At 46.5% G+C, this 26096-nt stretch overlaps 1 protein-coding gene and 2 long non-coding RNA genes across 9 annotated transcripts in view; 2 read left to right on the plus strand and 1 right to left on the minus strand.

The window, feature by feature from the left end:
• The first annotated feature begins 167 nt into the window (after nucleotides 1–167).
• Nucleotides 168–16916, plus strand: LOC144370914 (uncharacterized). Of its 2 annotated transcripts, none has more exons than XR_013431003.1 (3): nucleotides 168–419; nucleotides 5106–5245; nucleotides 16177–16916. It is a non-coding gene; the product is annotated as an uncharacterized LOC144370914 (long non-coding RNA). The 2 variants fall into 2 exon arrangements; XR_013431004.1 differs by lacking the exon at nucleotides 168–419 and adding an exon at nucleotides 1827–2054.
• Nucleotides 3624–21552, minus strand: LOC144370913 (uncharacterized). 3 transcript variants are annotated; one of them, XR_013431001.1, is made up of 4 exons: nucleotides 21303–21552; nucleotides 15431–15589; nucleotides 7531–7675; nucleotides 3624–5959 (listed from the first exon to the last, which is right to left on the minus strand). It is a non-coding gene; the product is annotated as an uncharacterized LOC144370913 (long non-coding RNA). The 3 variants fall into 3 exon arrangements; XR_013431002.1 differs by lacking the exons at nucleotides 3624–5959; nucleotides 7531–7675 and adding exons at nucleotides 11059–11841; nucleotides 14699–14780 and having other exon boundaries at nucleotides 21303–21541; XR_013431000.1 differs by lacking the exons at nucleotides 3624–5959; nucleotides 7531–7675 and adding an exon at nucleotides 11059–11841 and having other exon boundaries at nucleotides 21303–21471.
• A 2461-nt stretch (nucleotides 21553–24013) lies between these two features.
• Nucleotides 24014–26096, plus strand: part of Wwox (WW domain containing oxidoreductase) — an 861609-nt gene continuing 859526 nt past the window's right edge. Inside the window, exon 1 of one of the 4 annotated variants that reach the window (XM_078032705.1) lies at nucleotides 24014–24369. In XM_078032705.1, the coding sequence (XP_077888831.1) occupies nucleotides 24263–24369 (107 nt within the window). In that variant the 5' untranslated portion in view covers nucleotides 24014–24262. The remainder of the gene's footprint in view (nucleotides 24370–26096) is intronic. The other 3 variants (XM_078032706.1, XM_040279962.2, XM_005318454.5) reach the window with 3 other exon arrangements.

Consider the following 26096-nt stretch of genomic DNA (forward strand, 5'->3'; position numbering starts at 1 on the left):
GGTCAAAGATCAAACAACTAATTAAAATTGACAGCAGCCCTAAATGAATAAATACCCACCAGCAAACTAGAGAGGGAGGTTCTCTCGGGTGAACCGTTCTCTAATTAAAAGAGCTCTGTCATTAGGCAATAAAATTTACTTGCCTGCACTGCCCGTAAATAAAAGGGTTAGCAGCTGTTGAGTTGTTGAGGACAGAGAGAAAAATCTCAATGTCAGATGCGATGCAATGCAGCAGTTGCTTAGGCTTTGAGGTCAGACAGACCCCGGTGTGAATCAAGGATCGTTCGCTTACTAGTTAACTAGCAAAAGTGCCCAAGTTTGCCTGGGCAAGGTACCTTCTCCAAGCCTCAGCTTCTCATCTCCAGGTTATTGTGAGGACCGCATAGGACGGTGTTCATGAACTCCCAACAGATGCACAGGTATGTGCAAAGAACATCTGCTATTCTTGTTATCCTTCACTTATGTCACCTAGCAGGATGACTTTTCATAGTTAGAAAGAAAAGAGCCTCTCTCCCTGTCCCCAACTCCAGGCATCTGCTGAATCCCCCAGAGGGACATGTAAGAATCAGGTCCCTGGAGACTGGATTCTCGGATGCCATACCCTGTGTACTCACCTGCTAAGGTGAACTCTAGGAGGTAACCTCCCTTGGATGGAGATAGGGGTCAGTCAACCCGAGCTTACACATGGGCTCCACCAATGATTAGTGGGTGAAATTGGGCAAATTTTTGGATTTCTCAGATACTTAATATCCTCCCCTAAAATTTGTGCACATCTGTAACAAGCTCGAAGGATTGTCATTAAAGACTAAGTAGGAATGAGAAGTGTGGGCACCTCAAGCACAGCGCCAGGCACAAAGACACCCCTGCAACTGGTACTTGTTTCCTCCCTGGTGCTGAGGTTTGAGGTAGCTTTTTCTGACCTCTCCCTATTTGCATTCCTTTGGGAGTGCTCCTCATATAATCCAATAGGCAGGAAGAGACACAGACGGAGTAACTTCATTTCCACGAATGGAGCTTGTGTTGTTGCACAGCAAATGATCATTCAATCCTAGAGAACAGTTGGCTTTGAAATTCTAGGAGTAGAGTCCTCCTGTGCCAAAGGATGCTTTGGGCCAGTGTCCGTCTGGGAAGGAGAGCTGAGAAAGGGATGGGAAGGGATGGGAAGCTTCAGCTTCCTTCCCAGAAAAAAAGAGAAGGGAATCTTAGTATCCCTTCCAAACTCCTCAGTCTGAAAACAATCCTGCCATGCTCACAGGAGTTAAACTTTCCTTCTAAAACACAGGGAGTGGCAGGTGGAAGAGGTAAAGAGAAAACAGAGAGCACCTGCATCCGCTTTCTTCCTCATCCTCCGAATGCAGGTCAGTCCCTGAGAGAGGAACAGCTCTTCCTCTGCACTCAAAGTTCAAGTCTTCCTTGACTGTTCACCAAGAATTCCAGGGAGAAATGTGACCAGTCCTGGTGCATAAATAAGAACGAGCATTCCATGGATTTATTAAATGTACTTTGCCATTCGCTTTCTATGGGACTAAAGATAAGTTCTTTAAGTTTCAGAATTCTGGTTAAAAAATTAAAAAGTCACTTGAGAGTATGGGCAATGGCAATCTCAGAGTTATAAGACATGAATAGAAAGGCCCATGCTTTTCAAAGGACAAAGGAAATGCTCAATAAATGTTCACTTCCCCTTCCTTTAGTTTAAGCCTCTAAGGAACTGTTGGCCTATTTAGATTACTTTCATTTTTTGTTTTTGGTATAACCTCCATCTTCACCAATGCATTGTATAAATATTTTACAGGATCAAAATGCAAACATTTTAAGATGAGGAAAAAGTGCTCAGCACAATTGTTTAACTATCAGACGTGCAGGAAAAAGCCGGAGTTGGATCACCTCCGCGCGGTCTAATAGCCACACACGTGATGCTAAGATGGATCAGAATTTTTCACTTTGTCATTTGCATGTCTCATGACTGACATCAGGTATCGAACCTAGAACCACTTTTTGGTAAAACTAGGAAGAGACCAAGAATTGGGGACAGGAGTTTGTGTTTGTGTGGACAGGTATGTGTGTCTTGTTTTGTGGTACTGGGGATCAAACCCAGAGATAGTTTACTCTTGATCTACATCCCCTGCCTTTTTCCTTTCTTTTCTAAATTTTTTGAGACAGTTTCTCACTAAGTTGTCCAGGCTGGCTTCAAACTTGTGATCCTCCTGTCTCAGCCCTCTGATTTGCTGGAATTATAGGCTTGTGCCACTGCACCTGGCCACTTAACTAATAATCCTGTATTTGCAGAGGTTACAAGACCTACTGAAGACGTTTGAGCTCTCCTTCCATAAAGCCCACGTGGGCACACACAGACAACAACAGTTTCAGGGCCTCATAAACTCCCGGGATTCTCTATTCCAATCCTTTTAAACTCTGAATGTAAAGCTTGGAGTCATAGTGAATGTTTGTCAACCCAAAACAGACTTCTGGAAAAACACGTGCCGATGGTTAAACTGCATTGATCTTGGAAACTCTGCTGAAATGGAGCCTCAAGCACCCAAAATACCAAAATCTGTACCCTTGCCACAGCCTATCTAGGAAAGACGAGTCCTCGCTAATCTGTTCAGCAGGGCCTCTGCCCTTGCCACCTGCCCTCTGGGAAGACAATGTTCCAGCCCTATCTCCTGGCAGCGAGGCAAGCGAGAAACCATGGGGTGTCATCTGCGAGGCATTGCCTCTCTGAGCCCCAAGCACAGACAGGGGCCTCACTTTTCAGCAGAGTTAAGAAGGGGGAAGCTTTAGTCTTCATTCCAGAGTTTGTTTCCAAATGCTGAGTCTTTGAAGTCCCAGTGCAAGATGACCTCCCAAGGACTCAGGCTGAGGCACTTCACAAGTCCCAGGCTCAACATTGGGGGAGGAGGAGTGCTGGTGAGGCTGCGGTTCAGGGAGTTCGAGCTCTGATTGAACGGGTGCAGATGAGTTACGGGTGTAGCCTGTGTGTTAAGAGCCAGGAGGCTGCAGTGAGGCTGAGGGGTTAGAGGTCACCTTGATCTGCTCTGCCGTGGTGAGCCCTGGATTGCTCTTCTAGAATGCGGGGCTCATTATCCCAGCTATGGTTCCTGGATGCCCCCAGCTGGGACCCTCCTGAGGAATCACACTCAACAGAAGAGGGAGCTGCTTCATTCTTCCCGGGACAGCTGACATCCATGATCAGGGACAGAGACCTGTCCTTGCCTCTGTTCTGGGACCTGATGAGAGGCCACCCCAGCTTCAGTTCTTTCCATGGGATCAGTTGAGGCTTCTGTTCTAACTGCATCTGGTTTCAACTTCCCCCTCTGCCTATGCTGCTGCCTTGGAGCCCTCAAGGCAGGTGTTGGTACTAAGGACACCCCCTCCCTCAATAAACCTGCTGCAAGCAAAGCTTGTTTCCATCTATTCTTGAGAAATCTAACTATGTCACCCAAAGCCACACCGTCTTCATGATCCTGTGTCCTCTGAGGATCCAACGAGATGGCGCCTGTCAGAATGCTCAGCATAGGATCTGACGTGATGAGCACTCTCAGAATCCCTCAGATTACCTTCATATCAAAACCCAAGCTGACTCCTTTGTCAAAGGAAAAAGACTTAAGACAGAAACTGACAAGTTGGTCTTAAAATTCGTATGGAATTGCAAGGGATCAGAACACACAGTCTGGGGAAAGTAGAACAAAGTTGGAGAATTCACACATCCAAAATTTAGTACACTTATAGAGTAATCAAGACAGTATGACACTTGAAGAAGGAGAGACCTATAGGTCAGTAGAACAGAGCTGATTTTTCAACAGGGGTACTAATATTATTCAGTGGGAGAAAATAGTCTTTTTGACAAATGATGCTGGAACAGCCAGTTATCCACACTCATAAAGATCATTTTGGACTCTTTTCTCATGCATACCAAAACAAACTCAAAATAGGTCCAAGACCTGAATATAAGAACTAAAATCATAAAACTCTTAGAAAAATACATAGGCATAAATCTTTATAACTTTGTATTAGGCAACGGTCAGGTAACAAAATTAAAAAAATAGAAAAAAAAGAATGTCAGCAAAATTTAAAACTACTACAAAAAAGAAATGAAAGAATTAAAACCATTGTTCTCCCTTGGACACAAAAGAAACAAAAAAGAAAAAAAGAAAACCCATAAAACCAGGTACGGTGGATTATACCTGTAATCCCAGTGACTTGGGAGGATGAGGCAGGAGGATCACAAGTTTGGGGCCAACCTCAGCAATTTAGTGAGACTCTGTCTCAAAATGAAAAAGTAAAAAAAGGATAGTGGTAAAGCACCCCTGGGTTGAATCCCAAGTAACAAAATATAAAACTAAAAATAAAGAAAACCTACAGAATAGGATGAAATATTTGTAAATCACTTACGTAAAGAAACTTTGTCATTCAACAAAAAAATAAAAATAGTCCCATTTTAAAAATGGGCCAACAATTCTATGCTAACAATTATTTCTGTAGATGAATCTTTTAGATTTGAGTGTGGATATTATACTTTCTTTCTGTACCTACAACACCTGTTGGGGAATACCAAAGAGCAGGAGTCTTAAAGTAGAAGACCTTGGTTCCAATCATGATCTGACAGGTAATAAGTGTTTGACATGGGACCCATTACTTTATTTCTCTCATTTCTCTTTTCTTCTTTATTAGATGGACATGGACCGTTACTTTATTTCTCTCATCCCTATTTTCTTCTCTATTAGATAGACATGGTAATGATACCTAAAATTATTAAAGCTGCGTAAGCAGTTTGATAGAACTCTCAGCACAATGCCTAGCATGATAGATCATTCCTAAATCATATCTAAGAGTTAACATGACGATTCTAAAGAGCTAACAGGATTGTTGAGGTTTGGGGTTTGGGGATGTAGGTCAGTGGTAGAGCACTTGCTTAGCATGCAGGAGGCCCTGGGCTGGATTACCAGCACCCCTGAAAGAAAACACGGTGAATAATAACATGACCGTTAGTAATAACAGTAGTGACAACATGCAGAAGAGCCGTTTGCTGGAGCAGCAATACGAGGCATATGAGTTATTCTGGTCAATATGTTTCTGTTCATCAGTAGCCCCTCCTTTTGTCTTAGTTTCTAGGTGAGTTTTCGAGGAAGATGGTAGTTCCAGGCTGGCTGATGACTGCTGCAGGGAGGCCCGCTCTATGCTGGGTTCAGTCCACACAAATGCTGATGAGGAAAAAGTTGCCATCACGAAACTGGACCAGAGACAGGTGAGCCATGGGGAACGTTTCATATTCTGGTTTTTTTTGTTTGTTTGTTTGTTTGTTTTTTTGTCATTCTCTCCATTCTAAGGTGGAAAGTTGACTCTGAGCTCATTTACCTTTGGGGACCAGCCTGTTCTGCCTCTGGGAGCCTGCTTACAGAGAGCTCTCAGGCAGGTGGCTTCCAGGCTGTGTCTCCCTGGTGACCTTCCCACCTGAATGCACAGTGGCAATCTGACAGGCTGAGTCATCAGTATTGGCAGTTTGAGGGACTGTGAGGTCTCCAATCAATTTGTGCTAATGCAATGAACATGTCTTGGCATCAACCCAGTATCTCTCGATCTTTCAGCAAAACATTGATCACCTCAAATAAAATCGGTGGGATCATCCATTGTCCTGTCTTGTAGGAATCGATCAGGCATCCTGTACACCTTAGGACAGTACCCAGAATGATCCAAACTGAGGGACGGCGTGGACATCAGCTATTGGCAACTGGGATAAAATGAATTACCTGGGCCCACCCAACCCCAACTGAAAAGTCTCCTGCTGAGAGCCTTGATTTCCCAATTCACAAGCCACCTGGGGATCGTAGAAATGTACACAGTTCAAAGGAGAAGGAGGAGGCAGGCATGGTGGCACATGTCTATACTCCCAGAGGCTCAGGAAGCTGAAGTAGGAGGATCACAAGTTCAAAGGCTGGGGATGTGGCTCAGTGGTTCAATCCTTGGTATCAAAAAAAAAAAAAAAAGAGAGAGAGAGGGGTGGGAGGAGGGAGAGAGGGAGGTGTTAATCTCGTTCCCGTATTTGCCTCAACAGAAATTCTTGAGACAACTAACTGTCTTTGGGAGCCCTGTCACCTTCTATGTAAGCACTGTAATGACTAGACTTCCTTTAATCTGTAGACTGTCCTCTCTGGTAGCTAATGCCTGTAGGTCATCAAGATAAAATGAGTGAACACAATTGAATACAAAAGTGTGAATTCAGGGACCAATTCTGTTTTCGAGATGTTTGGGTGGCATTGCCTTTAGCAGGATATCTATAAAAGACTTAAGGTTGTTGTTTACTAGAATATCCCCAAAGGATGGAGGGGTTCTTTGTACCTGGGCAGCCTGGCCCTGATTATCTGGTTACATGAAGAGTAGAAACTACCTGTAGCAATGCACAGCTGTCAGAGAACTGATCCCTGGGAGGGACTAGAGATTGAAGCTAATCACCAATGGCCAAGGGACTAATCAACACCACCTACAGGACACAACCATTAAGTCCCCTAAACAATGAGTTTCGGAGAACTTCCAGGATCTGGAACACATCAAGGTGCCCAGAGCCTGGTGTGCCTGGAGAGTACTGCATACCGTACCTGGTGCGTCTTTTCCCTTTAGCTCTTTCCAAATTGCATCTTTTATAATGAACTAATAAATATCGGTAAAGTATTTTCTTGAGATCTGTGAGTTATAAACTGGAGCAGGAGGTGGTGGGAACCCCAAATTTGTAGGCAGTTGTACAGAAACGTGAAAGCCTGGCACCGCATTTCCAGCTAGAGAAGGAAGTGAGGGTAGTCTGTGGGACTCAGCCCACACCCTGGGAGGTCTGCCCTTAAGTGTGCCATAACTGAATTGACTCACTACCCAGCACCTCACTGATGTGGGCAGATGGGTTGGTGAGCTGCATCTGTAAGCTGTCCGAGGAGCTCAGCCCTCTTTCTCTTCTTCCTGTGTTAGGTGTGAGAGAGGAATTTCGGAATAAAGGGAGAGATACCGAGTCTCACAGGAAGTGCCCATGAGCAATTGACATGCCAGAAACACCCATAAATCATCAAAATGGAAAAAGCACCCATGAACAATTTTGCCCCTGACCATACCTTTGTGACATGAGGACGATGGGCAAGCACAGGAATATCTGGCTTGAAATTGTAAAACTCCACCCCCAGTTTAGCCCCTAGCCTTGGGCTTCTAGAAATATTAACACCCCACACCAAGGGGCTGCTGTCTCTCCCTCTGGAGATAGCCCACATTCTCCTTTGAATACCTATTTCTTGCTCTGCCCCAAAGGCGTCTCTCTTAAGATCTCCCATTCTCCCTTAAACAGGAGTCAACTTTCCTAAATAAACCTCTGTGCGTGCCTTAGATGAATGCATACCGGATTCTTTTCCATCCTGTATGCCAAGAACACTGGTCTTGAGTTCACGTTCCTCCTTCTCTTCAGGAACTCCTCAGACCCTTCTTCAAAGACACCTCCTGTGACAGGGGCACTTTCCTTTTTTGTGTGTGGAGAACTACAGGAGCCTAAAGTCTCACCTTGGGCTAGGGGTCTCCTTGTTCTTCTCTGCTGAGGCTCAGAAGCAGGAGCGGGTCCCAGGTCAAGGTCGCTGGCAGGGGGAAGCTCATTGGAATATCCTAAGGAATGGCCTTGGAGATGCCATTTGGCTTTCTCTGGTTGGTCCTGAGTCAGAAGAGGGGACAGAAGAGGAAAGCTGGTGATCATGAATCAGGTTCTGAGCATCCTGGTCAATTCCCGCAGAGGTCATATTTATTTTCCTGGACTGGCTACTCTAATGCGGATCAGAATTCTCTTGTCAGATGTGTCCTGGCCGCTGTCTGTATATACAGTCTCTCACTTGCTACTTCATGGTTGTTCTTGCCAGAATTAAATAACTCCAGCTGATGCTTGTCCAGAGGCAGGTGCTGGGCCTGACGCATAGCAAATGCTCAAAATTTGTTCTTCCCATGTTATCACAACTTTTTAAATTAATTTTTTTCTATGAGTGCATTGTATTATACATGACATTGGGGTTCATGTTGACATCATTGTATGAGCATGGAGCATAATCTGCTCCTATTCAGTCCCCAATACTTCTCTCCCGCCCCCCTCCCTCCCACCACCACATTTTCAGCTATGAAATGCCTCTGGAAAACAAAAGGGACTCTCAGAAATCTGATTGCCAGTACTCCTTCCTAGAAGGGAGAGTCCTGCTGCTGATGGGTTTCAGGGAACTGGCTGAAACCTAGAATAAGCCCAAATATTTAGTAATAATTGTACCCATATTTTTTCTCATCCATCTTTCCCCCAAAATGGATAATATAGAGGATAAAAAAACGTACATGAGAGTACTCCGAAGTCTCTCCAACCAGATGGGCCATGGTAATAATCTGGTTCCACCCATTTTCTAAATATTTAATATGTACCCATGAACAGCACAAGCCTTTTAAAAATTTATTATCAAACTTAACTCCTATAATAAACTTTGAAGCAGGGACTAATGTTCATCCTATTTTACAGCGGAGAGAATAGAGACACAGTATATTGAGTAATCACTATGGGTAGAGAACTGATCATGCATGTGCCACCCAGACAGGTGCCTTAGTGTCTCTCAGCCTCAGTTTCAGCTTTTCTCATCTTGAAATGGGCATAGCACTGCCCTCCCCATAGGTTTTCACAAATAATGCACGATCAGTTCTCCACTAATAGTGGAAGAAGAAAAGTCCAGAATGTATAAATTGCTTAAGCAAAAGAAATAATATAGGTTGCTAACTGGAGGGTTAAACGTCCACCCACAAATTGTTTTAAAAAGTTGGCAGAGTAATTGATACGAGATGAGCCAGACAGGCAGTCCATTTCATTTTGACATTGAAAAATAAGCATTAAAGTAATTAGGCTGCAGTCAAGGAATGTGGAAGTGGTTGGTGATTACCTAGCTAGCTGTATGGCTTTATGTGTTTTTAAAACCATGCACTCCTTCATTTTTTCAGCCTTTATTGAGTGCCCACAAATTTGTTGGTACTATTTTAAGCAGTGGGCATCGGAAGATGCTCCATCTTTAGGTCCCTAAAGCAGCGGTTCTCACTGCTGACTGTAGTTTACAATCTGTGTGGAAAGGTTTTAGAACGCATTGAGGTCTCATGCAGGGCACCTGGAAAGTGGCTCTTTTTGTTTGTTTTTTGACCTGAACTGCGGTTCTGCTGGGGTGTTTCCTTCAGGACCATTCAAAGAGCTGTGCATTTGACCTTTGAACACTTTATGTGCATGCTATCTTTCCGTCAGGTTATTGGGTTATTTTAAATACGAACACCTGGGCCTTACTCCAGATCATTTCTCTTTGCACATTAGAAGGTGGGCCCAGGCCTTGTTTGTTTTCACTAGTACTCTCTCTAGGTGGCTATACAAACAAGACCCAGTCATGCTTGAGGAGCATCACTGATGTTTCTCCAAAGGGGTAAAAGTTCAAGTTGCTGCGGGGATCACGGCTTCAGTGTTTCCTTGTTCCTTTCTGTTCACAGTCAAATTGGGCAAACAGCTTGGTTTGCTCTTTATGTGCACCATGAGCCTGGAGCACATTCTAAATCACTGAAGGACCTCATGACACACCTGCTTCCCACATGGGAACAGCTGGAATTCCAGTCAGCAGGAATGGAGGAGCCACTGCTCTTTGGATGAGGATCAGCACCCCTATTTTCTGGTTATAAATACACCCTTATTTTCTTCCCAGTGTGGAGCTGGGCAGCCATTCATTATTTCTCCTTGTGGTGAAGCTATAGTACTCCTTACCAGCTACCTGTTTTTGGTTGCCTGTGCAGCCTGGGTTGGCATTTGAATTTGCAGCTTCCTGCTCTGTCCATTTTTAAAACTTATTTACTCTGGCCGGGCACAGGGATGCATATCTGTTATCCCAGCAACTGGGGAGGCTGAGGCAGGAGGTTTGCAAGCTCAAGGCCAATCTCAGTAATTTAGTGAGGCCCTAAGCAACTTCGTGAGAACCTGTCTTAAAAGATCAAAAGGGCTAGGGATGCGCATCAGTGGTTAAGCACCCCTAGATTCAATTCCTGGTATAAAAGAAAAAAATCAAAAGGGCTGGGGATGCAGCTGGGTGGTAGAGTGCTTGCTCAGCCTGCTCAAGTCCCTGGATTCAATCCTTGGTCCTTGGAGGGAGAAGGGTCTAGAGAGTGAGGGGCTACCAGAGACCCAGACAGGGCCAGAGCCATCAGAGCACATGCGTCCCAGCCAAAGGCTCATATTCTATCTGATTCACAAAGCCAAGCCGCTTTAGAGGGCAGGACGGGACCTAGGTCATGTTTTAAGAAATCCTTCTGCAGGAGAAGGAACTGGACAAGAGGCTGGTGAGGGTGAGCCATAGCAGGGGCCTGGATTAGGGTAAGGCAGCAGAATGGAGAGAAGTGGACGTGGGATTTAAGAGGTGTTTAGGGAGAGGATCAGCAGGGTCCAACTGGCCATGGGGCGTGTGGCTTCGGTGACACCATCACCCAGCCTGGAGTGAGGACAGGCCTCCCCTGGGCCTCTGCATAATGTGGGCTGGAGGACAGCATTCTCCTGGCCAATGACCAGGGTCAGGACAACATGTGGCACCATCCTGGCCAATAAGGGCCTGGAAGATTCCCCTCGTTCTCAAACAGGAGAAGATTCCCCTCGTTGCCTCTCAACGTTATCTTATCATCTTGGGCTGTGGCAGCCATCCTGTGGCCATGAATGAGCTGGCCCCGGAGGACAAGGCTATGACAGCAGGATAAAGAATACAGCAGAAAAAGAAGCTAACAGGACGTGGGTTGTGAGTTAGCCAACCCTGGAATCACTGAGAATCAGGAGTTATGGTGATGAGAGCTTTCCATTCTAACTCCGTGAGCTCTTGGTTGCAGCTGAGAGGGCCCCAGGTGATGGAGTGTCTGCCGCATCTTAACTTCTCTTTGGAGAGCAATCATTCGCCCAGCAAGGGTTTACTGAGCATTTATTATGTGCCACTTCCTGTGCTAAGCTCCATCGGATACAGTGATGAATGAGACACCAACGTTCTATTGGGTAAAACTGGCGTTAAATGACTGATTCACTGACAATGTTTATTTCAACTCAAGTGAAGCTGAGTGCTAAAAGGAGTCACGTAGGGTAAGAACTAGGACAAAGGTTCCAGAGCACCTGGGAAGGCGTCCTAGGCTTGTTTTTGTGCTAAGTGCCTGAGGCACTTGGCTCAGGTCTTAACTAAGCCCAGGAGAAACAGGGACATTTAGTCAGAAACAGCAACACTAGAAGGGCATTTAGATGCAAGAAACCACCGTGGTCCAGTGCAGAAGGCAGGGTGCAGGGCAGCAGCTGCTTGGGATTTCAGTGCCATCTGTCTGTTCCTCATCTGAGGATGTGCTGCTTGCTGTTGGCCATGGAGAGAGCTGGGATAGAAGAGCCGGTCCTTCACCTGCTGATGGCCATGAGGAGCCAGAGCTTGGGCACAAAGGAAAGGGAGCTGGAGGATGGTACCGGAGGATAAAAACTGAAGCCACTCCACCAAATGCCACAACAGTGGACCCTGGCGTGCCTGCTGCAGGGGAAAGGCTCCCTGGGCGGGAGCCAACTGAACCCAAGTCTGGCACATGGGATGGTTGGCTGCCAGCCCGGAATGGCAGTCCGCATGCACTGGAAGACCATCTCTCTGCCAACACGATGGCGCTCGCCTGTAATCCCAAAGGCTCCTGAGGCTGAGGCAGAAGAATCGCAAAGTTCCAGGCCAGCCTCTGCAACCAAATGAGTCCTTGTCTCAAATAAAAATAAATAAAAATGGACTGGAGATGTAACTCAGTGGGAGAGCACTCCTGGGTTCAATCCAGCACCTGAAAACAAAATAAAACACAACACAATAAAAAATGAAGACCCTCTCTCCATCATGGTTTCTATCAAGGGACTGTGCGTATCTGTTAGGAATGAATTTGGCTGCAAGAGATACGGCGTGCGTATGTGCATTGATTATTGCGATTGGCTTTCGTGTGTCATTAACGTCTCTCCATCATGACTCCTCGATTCTGCGTGACAGAGCTCCAAGTGGAACGAAAGCTCTCTTTTTCCAAAGTCTCTCTCTTTTCAGGAATCAAATCTTCCCAGAAGGTCTCAAAAGACTTGTCCTAACACCTCATTGGCCAGAACTGGGTTTCTCTCCGAGCCACTGGCCAATCACTGCAACGGGGCGGGGCTGCCTTTAATTGATGGCTAATTTCTGGCGTGCACAGTGCTGCCAGGCAAATTCAGGATTCTGGAAGCAAGGAGGACGGACAAAGATCTGGAGGCCAGTGTTTCGTAACATGCATTTTCAGGATACCCCCAGTTCCTTTTGCCCCTCTATTCTCTTGTTTCAACTGTTGATGATAAAGCACCGTGATGTGTGTATGTGTGTGTGTGTGTGTGTGTGTGTGTATGTGTGTGTGTATAAGTTTCACGCGGTGCTGGGAATCGAACCCAGTGCCTCACACATGCTAGGCCAGCCCTCTGCCACTGAGCCACAATCCCAGCCTGATGTTTTCTTTATTAGGTGTTGGTAGGTTTTTTCTTTCCTCCAGGAAAAAAAAATGAGTATAGGTGTCTACAGGAGAGAATTTCTCAAATCAATCACCTCAAATTTTAATGGACAGGTTAAGCACATCTCCCAGCCAATCCATAAAATCTCTAAAATCCTGTGCCAAAATAATTCCTATGTCAGCAAAGTTAATTTACATGCTGTCTTCATCCGGAGCCTGCCAAAAAGAGTCTCGGCTAGATCCAACTATTCTCTTTATACCATTTGACTTTAATTAAAATCCACCTACCTTTATTTTTTGTAAAATGTAATAGTAAACAGGAAAATTTCTCTGGGGATGAGAGCAAAGAAAAAAGTAGAGTTGTGTGCAGGAGGCAGTGAACCAGGGAGAGTAAAATCTGTCTTCCTCAGCAGATCATAAATGAAGGACAGGGACCCCATCTTAAGAAGCAGTTTAACATTGTGATTAAGAGTTGGAGTCTGGTTTTGGAGGCAAGTTCTGCTACTTCCTGTGTGATCTTTGGAAAGTTACTTAACCTCTCTGCGTCTCAGCTCATTTCCAAAGTGAGAATGGAGAAAACAACGCATATTTTATGAGACTGTTCCTTTGTAGGAGGGACAGTCAGAAACAAACCTGATTTTTAGATGTGTAAAATTTACAAAGAATCTCTTTTTGTACCAGAGAGCACTTTGGAAGTCTAATGACTCCTATATATCCCCCTCAGAATTATGTTTTCAATGCATACAATAAAATACATGAGATGATGAGGACAACTGATAGAGTTATCAAAATATTTTCAAAAAAATTGGATATAAATATGCATGCTTCTTTAATAATTCATGCATAGCAAGATCTAGTGACAGGTCTAATAACTTGTATAATTTCAAGGAAGCAGTGGGAATAAGCAATACTTCAAGATGCCTGCAGTAACGGTAACATCTTATGGAAATGCATGCAGTTTTTATCGGTGACCAAGTGGCAGGTATTCCTGATTGCATTCACAGTGGAAGGAAATGGAAAATTTCATTTTGAGGTTAATCAGAATAGAGTCGAGCTTTTCTTTTCCAGATCCCGAGTGACAAAAACCCAGATAGAGATTGTACCCTAAGTATTCTCTTTATAATTCATCCTTTACAAAGTTTCCAATAAATGCTTCACGCCTACCCTCTGCCAGCACCGATGGTGAGATATTTCGTTTCCTGCTTAGTGAAAATCGTGCTGAGAAAGTATCTCTGTCTCTCTGGATGGTGGAGTTCCTGAAGCACAGGCCCAGGTTCCCAATTCTCTGTCCTCTGCTGCTCGCAGGTAGTGGAGATCACTTCCCGAGAGCCTTCTGTGGCCATGCCGTGCGGGGGGGCTGCTGGCGTCATGCTCTCCCATGGGACCACCCCCGCCCAGGCCCAGAGTGAAAGAAAGCACAATCATCCCGGAGACGGAGACGGGAGCAACCCAAATGCTCAGCTCCGCCCCAGGTGAGCTCTTGTGTGAGATGGATGCTCCTTCAGGATGCTCACCTGAGCACGGGGGAGGGGAGCAGGGACATGAGAGGAATAAGACGGTGCAAAGGGCTGTCTGTCTTCCCAGCTGGATCATAAATTCCTGAAGGGCAGAGACTGTGTCTTCAGGGCAGAATTGCCTCCTGCTGCTCCTTAACATCTCAGCACTCTCTGCCTCTGTTTTCTTGCCTGTGAAATGGGGATGTGGATCGTCTATCCCCTCGTGACCTCTTGCGATTCAGTGAGTTAGTATATTTAAAGTGCTTATGACCAAATGGACTCAGCAGTACTGTCGGGAGCCGTCCGTGGATTGCACGTGGGTCACCACGCATGGAAGCTTCGTGGATAGAGACATCTGGTGTCTGGGAATGACCAGTGCACACTTCCTCTAGTCAACTGCCCAGGGACAGTGTGAATCTCTTTCCCACTCTGCCATGGCCCACAGGGCATCGGAGATGGGTGTGACCTGCCAAGATGTCAATCCACCTGCTGACTGCAAGACATCATGAAGCAAGACTCTGCCCTTGAGCCCTGATCCCTGCCTTTGATGGACTCTTTAAATAAACCACTGGATCCCTTTTCCCTTTGTCTGGTTCCAGAACCCAAGTGGACTAGATGTATCAGAGGCTTTGCATTCTGTTAATGTATTTCTGAATTTCTGTGCTTTGTTGTTTACTAATTACCTGAGATTGTAAGTTTTAGGGTGGTTTGGATTATCCTGGGCAGGAAGAAGGACCTCTCAATGAGATGCTGGCCGTTGTCCTCCTGAAACAATACCAGCTATTATTTCCCATCTCTAATCCCAGAGAGGTTTTTCTGTGGTTGGCCCAGAAATGAGCACTGTGATTCTTTAATCATTTTATTTATTTATTTTACAGGCTTATGTTTATTTTATTTATTTATTTTTTTAAAGAGAGAGTGAGAGAGAGAGAGAGAGAGAGAGAGAGAGAGAGAGAGAGAGAGAGAGAAGAGAGAGAATTTTAATATTTATTTTTTAGTTTTTGGGGGACACAACATCTTTGTTTATATGTGGTCCTGAGGATCGAACCTGGGCCGCACGCACGCCAGGCGAGCGTGCTACCGCTTGAGCCACATCCCCAGCCCTTATGTTTATTTTTATATTAACAAATTCAGCTCCTATATACTCCTGGTGTATGGTCCTGACACGTGTACATTGTAGGAAGGCCACACTGAGCTAGATAGCACGCGCATTACCTCAGAGACATGATTGTTTTTATGAGAACACTTAAGATCTATTCTCTTAGCAATTTTAAAAAATGACACATTGTTGGTGACTGTGGCCACTGTGTTGTACAATAGATATCTTGAGCATGTTCTTCCTATATAACGGAAATTCTGGTGTCCTTTAAAACTGATGTGGAAAACCGAGGAAAGTGGGAAATTGAGTTACTCACCTTCCACAGGAGAGCTGATTTCAGATCTTCAGATGGGCGCTGTGGAGCGAACAGGGCAAGCCTGGAGGGGTGGACAGCCTGGGGCCAAAGTTAAGTTCCACTTCTAATGACCCCCGATGAGTTACCAGTTAGCTGACTTTTTTCTGCCTTCATTGCCTCCTTGGTAAAACAGGAAAATAACAGCATTAAATCTTGCCGGGGTGAGGGGGTGGGCGCTGGGCCTGTGGCTCAGGGTTAGTGCACCTGCCTGGCATGTGTGAGGCGCTGGGTTCGATTCTCAGCACCACGTATAAAAAAATAAATGAAATAAAGGTCTATCAGCAACTAAAAGAAATATTTTAAAAATATCTTGCAGGGGTTTTGTGATAACTAAATAATAATGCACATAAGGTTTTAGCGCAGTGCTTACAACGTAACAGAACTTGTTCACAGTGTTTTGTGCTTATTTGCCCCAGGGCAGTCTCTATCCAGGTCCTTTGCAGGCATCTCTCAGGCTGTGCTTACCACCCCCCACCAAGGTAGTCCCCCACTTCCACCTTCCCCATGGGGAAGCCGAGGCATAAGGTGGCTACGTTCCTTGCGGTGGCGTTAAGCAGCCTCTGGGTTGTAGTGTTTCAGAAGTCGTTAGAGATGTGGAAAGCCCTGGGGACTCAGAGAAGGGCAAAGCTGAAGAGACTTGGAGAACAGAAAGGCAGGCGATTTGGGTCTTGAAAGGGCAAGGAAATAAATTCATCCTATGTTTTCAGCTGGAGAATCAGGACGCCTTCTCAAGTGCCCACTGGAAACAGGAGGTGACATGAAGTTCAAGAGCAATCTGTCAGACTCCGGAGCTCCTGAGCCCCCGCCTCCCGTCCCCATCACTTCTCTCCATCACACCCCTTCTCTGGCTGCCCCCCGCAGCCCACAGCAGCCAGGGGAGGACCTAGCACCTGCTCTTTTGACCTTTATTGTAAAAATCCAATCATAGCTCCAAGTCCCTCACCACCAGGAGCCAAGGGCAGGGAATGACTTTTTGTGTACAATCCATTTGATTTCTGCTAGGTCAACAGAACACACTTTGTGGTCTAGAGGAGATAAATCAGGCTACTTAAATCCCCAGCAACTACAAATAGTCTCTGGATTTATGAAAAAAAATAATCAAAAAATGTGGATAGATTTAGATTAGTGCAGTTTCAAACTATGTAGATGGTATTAGTCCTCCCCCATCCCTGCCAAATTGTATTCTGGTGTGGCTTGTAGCTCGGAGCAGCAGATAGAACATTTGAAATAACAGCAATGGCAATAATGATAAGAAGAGGGCCATAATAATTACTGTAATCTGCGTGCCTGCCCTGAGTTGGACATTATTCTGGGAACTATCTCTTCAATGTACTATTTAATTTTCTCAGAAATCTCATGAGAACGGGCTTCTGATTAAAGATGGTGTACTTGACGTACACATTCATAGCCACTTTCTCCTGAAAGTCCATTAAAATGGCAAAACCAATGCTTTTTATTTTGTCCCCATCAATAACTACACAAGGAAAAAAAGCAGGAAAGATGATTATAAAAAAGAACATTTTGGAATGTGGCAATCAAAAGAGGCACACGGGACATTACTTCTTGGATTAGTGGCAGAACACCCAAGACAGTAACACACAATTTATTTTTTGTTTTTTTTCCTTTTTTAATATTTATTTTTTAGTTTTAGGTGGACACAATATCTTTATTTTATTTTTATGTGGTGCTGAGAATTGAACCCAGTGCCTCACGGATGCTAGGTGAATGCACTACCACTCGAGAAAGCCAGCCTTTTCTCTTTTTTATTGTGAGACAGGGTCTCCCTATGTTGCTAAGGCTGGCCTTGAATTTGCAATCCTCCAGCCTCAGCCTCCTGAGCTGCTGGGATTACAGGTGTGCGCCACTCTGCCGGGTCCACTTATATCATTATTGAAGGGTTCAATATGTGGAGAAATGGAAGAGGGAATGGGTGATTGGAGGAGTAGATGGTGTGATGACAAACAGATGACAGTCCCTCAGAGAGACAGAGGAACGGGAAGATGAACCTTGGATCAGGTGTGAATGCAGGAGCAAGGAGGCTGCGTCACCAGCATCAATTCCAGCCCTGCTGCTCCTGGGGGGACTCTGGGCGAGCCACTCAATCCCTCCAAGTCTCAGCTTCCTCATAATAATAGACTGAGTGACACCCAGGTGACCTTGGAGGGGCCAAGAGGGCTGATTCTGTAAAGTTCTTACAGAGTCACTGGGAGAGAGAGCTTTTTAGGGGCTTTGTTAATAAGTTATAGAGAAAAGAAGAAAGAAAGAGCCTCTTTTCCCAAGGCTCTTGGTGTGTCCGCTTTGTACTTCCCACTGTAACATTTAGCTCCAGGTTCCAAAAAACTCTTTCCTCCTCCTCCTCCTCCTCTTCCTCCTCCAGGTTCTACAAAACTCTTTCCTCCTCCTCCTCCTCTCCTCCTCCTCCTCCTCCTCCAGGTTCCACAAAACTCTTTCCTCCTCCTCCTCCTCCTCCTCCTCCTCCTCCTTAGTACAAGGGATTGAACTCAGGGGCACTCAACCACTGAGCCACATCCCCAGCCCTATTTTGTATTTATTTAGAGACAGGGTCTCACTGAATTGCTTAGCTCCTCACTTTTGCTGAGGCTGGCTTTGAACTTGCCATCCTCCAGCCTCAGCCTCCCGAGCTGCTGGGATTACAGGTGTGCACCAACATGCCCGGCACAAAACTCTTTTTATGCTCCTGAAAGTCATGGCTTTCCCCCCCATTTAGTCTTTTTTCCTTACAGGCCTTGAATTAGATACATATTGTCCCCTTGGGGGTGTAAAGCAGGATTGTCCCTACCACAGTCTGTCCCCTCTGCAAAGAATGCTGCTGTCAACACTGGTTCGTTGTGTGTCCAGTGACCAGCTGGACCTGCCGATGGATGATACCAACGAACAGGCCGGTGCCTGGCACTTAGTGCTGTCAAGAGATGGGTGTCCAGCTCCCTTTTGGGTGGTAGAGGCCCCACTTCTTTGAGGAGGGCATGTCTAGGAAATTGCTGAGTGGACAGGGGGTGGACCACAATGAAGGGGAGGGAGAGAGCCTGGACTTGGGGCAAATGCACCCCTATTGCACTGGGGTGAAAGAAGGAGCCCAGACCTAGAAGGAAAAAGTGAGTGGACAAAAGTCATGGGTCCCAACCTGTGACCCAGAGGGATTAAGTGGGGACAATACCCTCCACTTTCCACAACACTTTCCCACAGCAGGAACACCACCAAGAACACCTTCGGGTCATCTTGCTGATGAGCCAAGTGACAGGGTGCCAGGGGTGTGGAGGGAGGAGGCGGAAACACAGAGCCACTGCTACAGGGGTACTGAAGTATTAGATGTTTGCAAAGTCATGACCTAACTATTTTAAGCATGCCTCCATTGCCACCCCAGGTGGCCCTGCCAGGTGACTAAGTCCTCCTGTCCTCCTCTAGGCACAGCCTCTGAGAGCCTGGAGTGGATTCAGGAGGGCTTCAAAAATGCAGGTTTGATTGTGTTACCTCCTGCTCAAAGGGCTCCTTGGCTTCTGTTGTTATGAGTCTCAAGACAAATCCTTTAGGAGCCCAGAGGGGAGTGTGACCACACCTCTGAGGTGTCCAGAGTAATTCTTAAGAGCACCCTCTTTTCCTCCCCAAAGCGTCTCAGTTTGGGATATAAAATAAAGCAGTCATCCTACCTCAGAGGCAGAGTGGTCATTCCTTGCCTCCACACCCTGTCCTGGGTTCTAGCAGGTGAGGCCAACACCTGGCCAGTGCTGAGCAGGTCAGGCTGCTCCCCCTGCTGCGCTCAGGCCCTTCCCTGGCTTTTCCAGGGCAATGGATGCTTCTGGGTACTTTGACCCAGTGGTGAGCCAGGCTATTCTTCTCCCCTCTAGGATGGCTTCTGCGGGGTTTGCCGGCAGTGACGTCCTTTCTCAGGTCCAGTTCGGGAAGGACAGCCCCCTCCTTGTTTCTGGCTTCTCAGCTCCCTTCCCGTGTCCCTCCACCCTGTGTCCTGGAAATAGCACCCTACCCTTATCTGTCTCCCACTTGCAGCATGAACCACACTGTCTCTTCAGCACTTCCTTCCGTCCCCTATGTAGTGAATTCCCTCTTGTAGATTCCATGGTGAAATAGTGGTTAGTTTTCCTGATTGGCCCCTGATGGATACATTAGTGACATGCGTTGATTTGTTTAAACTCCCAACACCACTCTGAGGTGGGCACCAATATAAGTTGCATATTTAGACAATGAAACTAAGGGATGTCGAGGGACTTGACCTCTGTCACCCCGTTTATAAGTGACATCAGTTGGGTTCCAAAGATAAACTACAGGAGGCCCTAACACCAGCCCTCTCCCTGTCTCATACCACAACAGTTCTTTGGGTGTCTGTTGATCCTATCCTGACTACGGTTTCTGGATTATAGGGAGAGGTTTTTTTTTCCTCCTCAGAAATAATTGCTTTGAGTCATTGTTTAAATAAGCGAGATGCAAACATTACCTTCCTAAATAAGGCCACATGCACTAGGAGAGCATTTCCCCAGAATTCTCCCTTACTTGTCACCCCCACCCCCTGCATTTCGTAAGACCCACCCTGGAAGCTTCCCAGATTCCATTAGCATGCAGAGCTTGGCACCCAACGTCAAGCCTAATTTTGGAAGGAATGATGATATCAGTCCAAGCAGGTTTGCAGAGTTGTTGGGGTGCTGTGTGTGGGTGGAGGGGGCAGGAAAGGGCAGTCGTCATGGTCATGACCAACTCGAGAATGGCAGCTCCAGGAGCCTCACACTGAAACTCGTGCCCCCTGCATTTTGAGGGATGCCAAGTGGCATTCAACAAGAACTGAGGGATCTTGGGATCGCAAAGAAGCAAATTCTGCAACGTACACATTAGGGAAGTAATCAGAGAAAGGTAGGAAGGAAGGAAGGAAGGGAGGGAGGAAGGGAGGAAGGAAAGAAAGAAAGAAAGAAAGAAAAAGTTTGAATGTAGAAATCCTTGCTGAGAACTGGGCGATTAGCCTTCAAAATCGTGGGCGGAGAGGGCCATCTGGTGTGGAGCTGAGCAACCACATGGTCTTTTTTTTTTTTTTTTTTTTAAAGTTTCCTTACTAGGAATCATTGTGATTCAGTTGATCTTACAAAAGCAAATCATTCTTGAGGTCCCCCCCCCCCCCCCGCTTAGGGTTGCATTTCGTGGACTTTGGTTTATGCCCAAGCTGAATGTTTCTCAAACCCATTATAATCTTATTAACCAGGTAAGTGAGGCTGGACTGCTGACAGATTCTTACTAGAGCAAAGTCAAAGCCAGGAGCAAGGTAACCTGCAGGAGGCCGGCAAGCATGGCCAAGAGAGGAAGCCAGTAAAGAGATAGCAGAACAGTAGCCTGGGGCTGGTGGCTGGAGCGGTGGGGGCATGATGCCTGAGACCATGGAAATGAGGTGGGGTAGAGGAAACAGAGATAGCTGGAAAGAGGGACTAACCGTGAAGGGGGCCCTTAAACACAGAGCTACACCCCCAGCCCTTTTTATTTTTTATTTTGAGACAGGGTCTCCATAATTTGCTTAGGGACTCACTAAGTTGCTGTGGTTGACTTTGAACTTGTGATTCTCCTGCCTCAGCCTGCTGGGATTACAGGCGTGCACCACTGCTCCTGGCTAGAAACTGTAATTCTAAATCTAAGAAGCGCCACGAGCACCCTCACTTTTACTCCCCAGGCCTGTTCTTCTCCAGACACAAGTTCTTAATAGATTCATGAATTTTAGAGTATCATGAGTCTATATGATTAACGCCTACACACGTTGCTAGCTTAGGTGACACATTTTCTTTAGTCTAAATAAAGCCAAGGGAAAATATTGTTAGACACTTACTTACGAGTATATTCCAAATGCTTTCTGTTGACTGGGTGATGACCATCTGGAGATCCTAAAAGAATCGGATCTCCTTAAGCTACCCTGGGCTCCATAGTGAAGACTGCTGAGCTCACCAGCCAGAGGGCACCTCCCCATACTTCCCACACTCACTGTTTACAAATTCTGAACAAATCCCCTTGCTTTCCTAATTAAACTTTGCTCCTGTTTTGATGCATCCTGAAGTTCATTTCTGGGGCATAAGTCAAGAACCTGCCAGGGCTTCTCTCTGGGGAAACCTCCTTACTCCTTTTTGGTGACAAAACCACAAGAGAAAAAAATCAGACCTGTTCTTAGGTTTCCTCCTTGGGTTTCCAGTTCAGTTCTTGTGAATTCTGACTATCAACCCTTGTTCGGAATCAGTCTCTGCTCCTTGGAATCAGAGGAGCCTGATTAAAACATGTGTTGAACTGAAGCCAAAGACTAGAAATCGTGAAATCTGCAGGTTTCAGTAGATCTGTGGTTCTTCACTGGGGTCCAAATTGGCAACTTCTGGAGGTATTTTTGATGTCACAACTGGGATGTGGGATGCTGCTGGCATCTAGTGGGTGGAGGTATAAAAATGCTGCTAGACACCCCACAGTGCACAGACAATCCGCAAGAAACTCTGGCATCAGTGACAGGAGAAGCCCTGCAGGGAATTGATCATGATAATAGGGGACAACAGAGGGTTGACCCTGAAGTTTAGAATTCTTCCAGAGAGACCACTACCTATTTTGGAGGATATCATATGGTATTATCCATTACCCACTCACAGTGATACCGGTGACGAGTCCTGCTTCCCCACATGTTGAAGTTTAAACATTAGAGAAGTACCCCGAAGCAAGCATATAAAGCTTGGAGGCCATAGCTGGTATCCTGGTATCCCAAGAAGTAAAGTGTTCTGCCCTTTTTATATGTCCTAGGCTTCCTTTGTCCTCCTGCCTTTCCCCATAATCTTTCTCCTTCCTGCTTATGTGACTAGGCCCAGGAATGCCCCATGGGGTGGCCAAAAGGTGGGAAACAGGTGGGCTGAAGGGGGAAGGGCAGCATGGTGCAGCCCAGGGCACATTAATTAACAACTTTATAGCTCCCTAAAGGGAGGGAAAATTCCTGGGACAGGTTATCCTGTGAACAGGTTGGAGCAGGGGCTAGTTCTTGATAAGGGTGGCAGAAGGGCTCTCAAGGAATTAACGTTTCAGTCCCTTAGGGGACAGTCTTCTACTTGCTGGGATCACTCAAAATTGGCCTCCTTGATCCAACCTGACTCGATGTACCTATCTGTGCTGACTGCCTGTCTAATTCTGGCTTCAACAGGAAAGTGGTGCCAGCAGGGGCTCTGACCTATGCAACCCAAGAGCAATCTAAGAAGTCACTGCTTGAACACAGACCACAGATGGTTGGGGAAACTGAGGCTAATCAATTTAAGTATATCCATTCATCTCTCTGCAATCAGGGGACTTTGTGAGCCAATTTTCTATTCATAGCAAAGGATTAAATGGTCTTAGGTGACAGGTGAAAGGGACTGACTAGAGGTAAGCCGAGGAGCAGCAGATGTAAACTGAGAAAATTCATGTGATGATAAGTTCGAGCTGAGATAGCATGCCTGGTCACACTAAAAGGTGCTTTCAATACTTTAGCTTTTGGCTGAGCCTGTTCAGGAAAATGTTTCTCCCTCAAGAGTATGCCAACTAGGACTCCTACAGTAAGAATCAATATTAGGACTGGAACATAAAAAGCAACATTGTTAAAGGTCAAGTTGAAGATATGCTCTTGGTTTTCAGTACAGGACATTTATAGATAGTATGCTCATCAGGTGTTCAGAGATGACATAAGACAGTCTGCTTCATAAATTTGGAAATTTTGCCCTTAATTAGTTCGATTCACAGAGGGCTAAATCTAAAAATCATATTTTCATTTGTTAATTTAATAAACTTAGCATTTGTCCAAGTGGTAGTGAACAAAGGAAGCATAAGATGTGGTGCTCTGTTAGATTAGCTGCGAGTTTACAGATAAATAAGTAACTGGAATGTAGCAATGGGGTCTGAACTTCCCGGAATTACCTGGTTCTGTGGTCCTTTGGGTAGTTAGTTATCCTTCTGAAGTGTGTCCACGTCACAGAGGTGTTGGATATGTGCAAGAGAGAGCCTATGAATTCCTGGCCACCATGCCACCATCCCTTAATGGATCCATAAACGTTACCAATTATTATCAACAGAAGCATACTATGGATGGAAGGAACTTCTGCAGGACTAGGGAATTAGGTGGCGTGAGAATTTGCAATTTAAATTCTCCAAGTTTATAATGCCACTTTTCTATGCACAGCAAAATTTGTGAATCAGTCCGAATGAGGGCAATTGGACGGTTTTTAGTCAGGAATCTTTACTCTTCCTGAGGCCTTAAAATAAGGAGGGGCTGGAGTCCAGGACTTCCCTATTAGAATCCTTCTTTTCTGCTCCACTTTCTATTCCGGTTGGGCCTAAACTACATTTCCCAGGATGCGCAATTGCTAGGGCTCCTGCAGGATTGGCTAGAACCACGCGGAAGTGTTACAGGTCGCCCAGCAACGGGCGGAGTCCTGAACCGTGACTGGATGAGCACGCCCCTTCCTTGCCTCCCGCATAGCGAAGAAACTCGGCCCCGTCTCTGAACTACGCAGTCTTCTCCGGGCTTTACTTCTAGCCGAGATGCAGCGCAGTCTCCTTCACGCTTTCTCTGGTGGTCTTCCTAGACTCCTCCCCTTTTATGTCGGGAGCTGCAAAAACCAGGAGACTGGATTCCATTTACGGATCAGGCTGTGTGGTTCTGGGCTGCGCGGTGCGCAGGCGCGAGCGGTCGGGCCCCGGCGCGCGCGGCGCTCGGTTGAAGCGGGAGTGAGTTCCTGGGAGAGGAGACCGGCGGCGCGCGAGCGGGACAGCGGGCGAGCGCCTCCTCTATCCGCCATGGCAGCCCTGCGCTACGCGGGCCTGGACGACACGGACAGCGAGGATGAGCTGCCCCCAGGCTGGGAAGAGAGAACCACCAAGGACGGCTGGGTTTACTATGCCAAGTAAGGGGGCCGCAATGGGGCCGCTGGGCCTGGGACGCACCTGGATGGGTCGCACCTGGAACCCTACGGGCTCGCGCTCGGGGGGGGGGCTGCGCCTCCCGACATGGCGAGGGCGGTGCTAATTGACAGCGATTGTCAGAGGCTGGAGGGTCCCCCAGAAGGAGCCGGCCCCTTTGTGGGCTCTGGGTCAAGCGGGGTCATCTGGCAGCGGCAGGCGCGCCCTCTGCTGTTCAGGAGGCAGCACTGCACGGTGCGGTGATGACAGTTGTTGCCCCAGAGAGAAAGGAATTTTAAAATATGCACAAGCCCAGCTCTCTCCTTGGGGGTTTGAAGGCCTAGGAGTATGTATTTTCCTACAAACAAATGCTGTATATAACTTCATTATTGGGTACCCTAGTAGACCCCTTTTCCATCACTGTGTGACTTTGAGTCATTGTAAGAACTCAGCTTGTTTTCTCACCTGTAAAATGGATTGATAGAGGGCCCTTTGAGGCAGTGTGCATAAAACACCTAATGTTCAGTCACTTAGTCTTTTTCATGTGTAGGGAGCCGCAGCCATCTCTGTCTTTTCAGCCTGATGTGTACCGGGGAATGTCTTAAATGCAGACATTAGATCTCTGTAGAGAACCTGTTGCTTCAGACTCTCTACTTGGGGAGTCTATTTTTTTTTTTAAGTTTTCCAGATGAGTGGATTATTACCTGGCTTTTAGAAACAAATTAGTATGAACACTATAATTTTCATTTAAGATAAAATTTTTTTCTTGGGTCCCCCACCTCCCAAAATTGAGTTAATTAGTTTGGGCCCTCCCTTCTCCCCAAATGTAGGTTGATAGGTAGGCTGAAATATTTTTGGTGATTCTGATCTACCCAAGGCCCAAAGTTGTGACTGCTGCTGTTATGGTGGCCAGGTAGAAAGAAAGAAAGAAAACAAACAAACAAAACAAAACAAAGCAAAAAAACTTCAAAAAAAACCCTCTGGTGATCTTATAGAGATTCTATGTGTCAGGGCTCAAGCTCGGGCACTATGATAGTAAGACTCGGTTTTTTTTTTTTTTTTTTTTCGGGGGGAGGGTGGGAGTGGGTACTGAGGATTGAATCTGGAGGCTACATCCTCAGCCCTTTTTGTTATTTTGAGACAGGGTCTCACTGAGTTGCCCAAGCTGGCTTCAAACTTGTGATCTTCCTGTTCCAGCCTCCCAAGGAGCCGGGGTTACAGTTGTCATCAGCTGTGCTCAGGGTTATTGAATAGACTGACATGTTAGTCCGAGCACCGTGCGTGTGCTGAGGGGCAGCCTGTCTAGCATGAGAGGCAAGTTGGTAGGTGGGAGGCATCCTGGGACCCAGAAGAAGAAGGTGGATGAAGTGGGCAGGAGGGCAGCCAGGGCAGAGACAGTGCGTGGAGACCACAGGCCACGCCTGAGCAGGGAGGAAAGACCCAGGTGAGGGAGGCCCTTCTGCCCCTTGCTGAGGAGATGGGGCCCTGTTGCCAGGCTCAGGTCCACTGCAGGTTTGGAGCCAAGACACCACTTTAGGTTTGTGTCTTTAGAAGAATTGAGGCTTGGGAGAATGAAAGGGACAATGAGAATGCTTCAGCAGTGCAGGAGGCCAGGCGATCCCGGCCCCTGAGCCTGAGGATGTGTGCACTGAGCTCCCCTCCTCCCTCAGAGCTGAGCCTAAATGTCACTCACTGTCCCAGAGACCTTCCCTGCCTGGGTGCCCCACCTCTT

The sequence above is a fragment of the Ictidomys tridecemlineatus genome, chromosome 15, assembly GCF_052094955.1.
Source record: "Ictidomys tridecemlineatus isolate mIctTri1 chromosome 15, mIctTri1.hap1, whole genome shotgun sequence".
NCBI lineage: Eukaryota > Metazoa > Chordata > Mammalia > Rodentia > Sciuridae > Ictidomys > Ictidomys tridecemlineatus.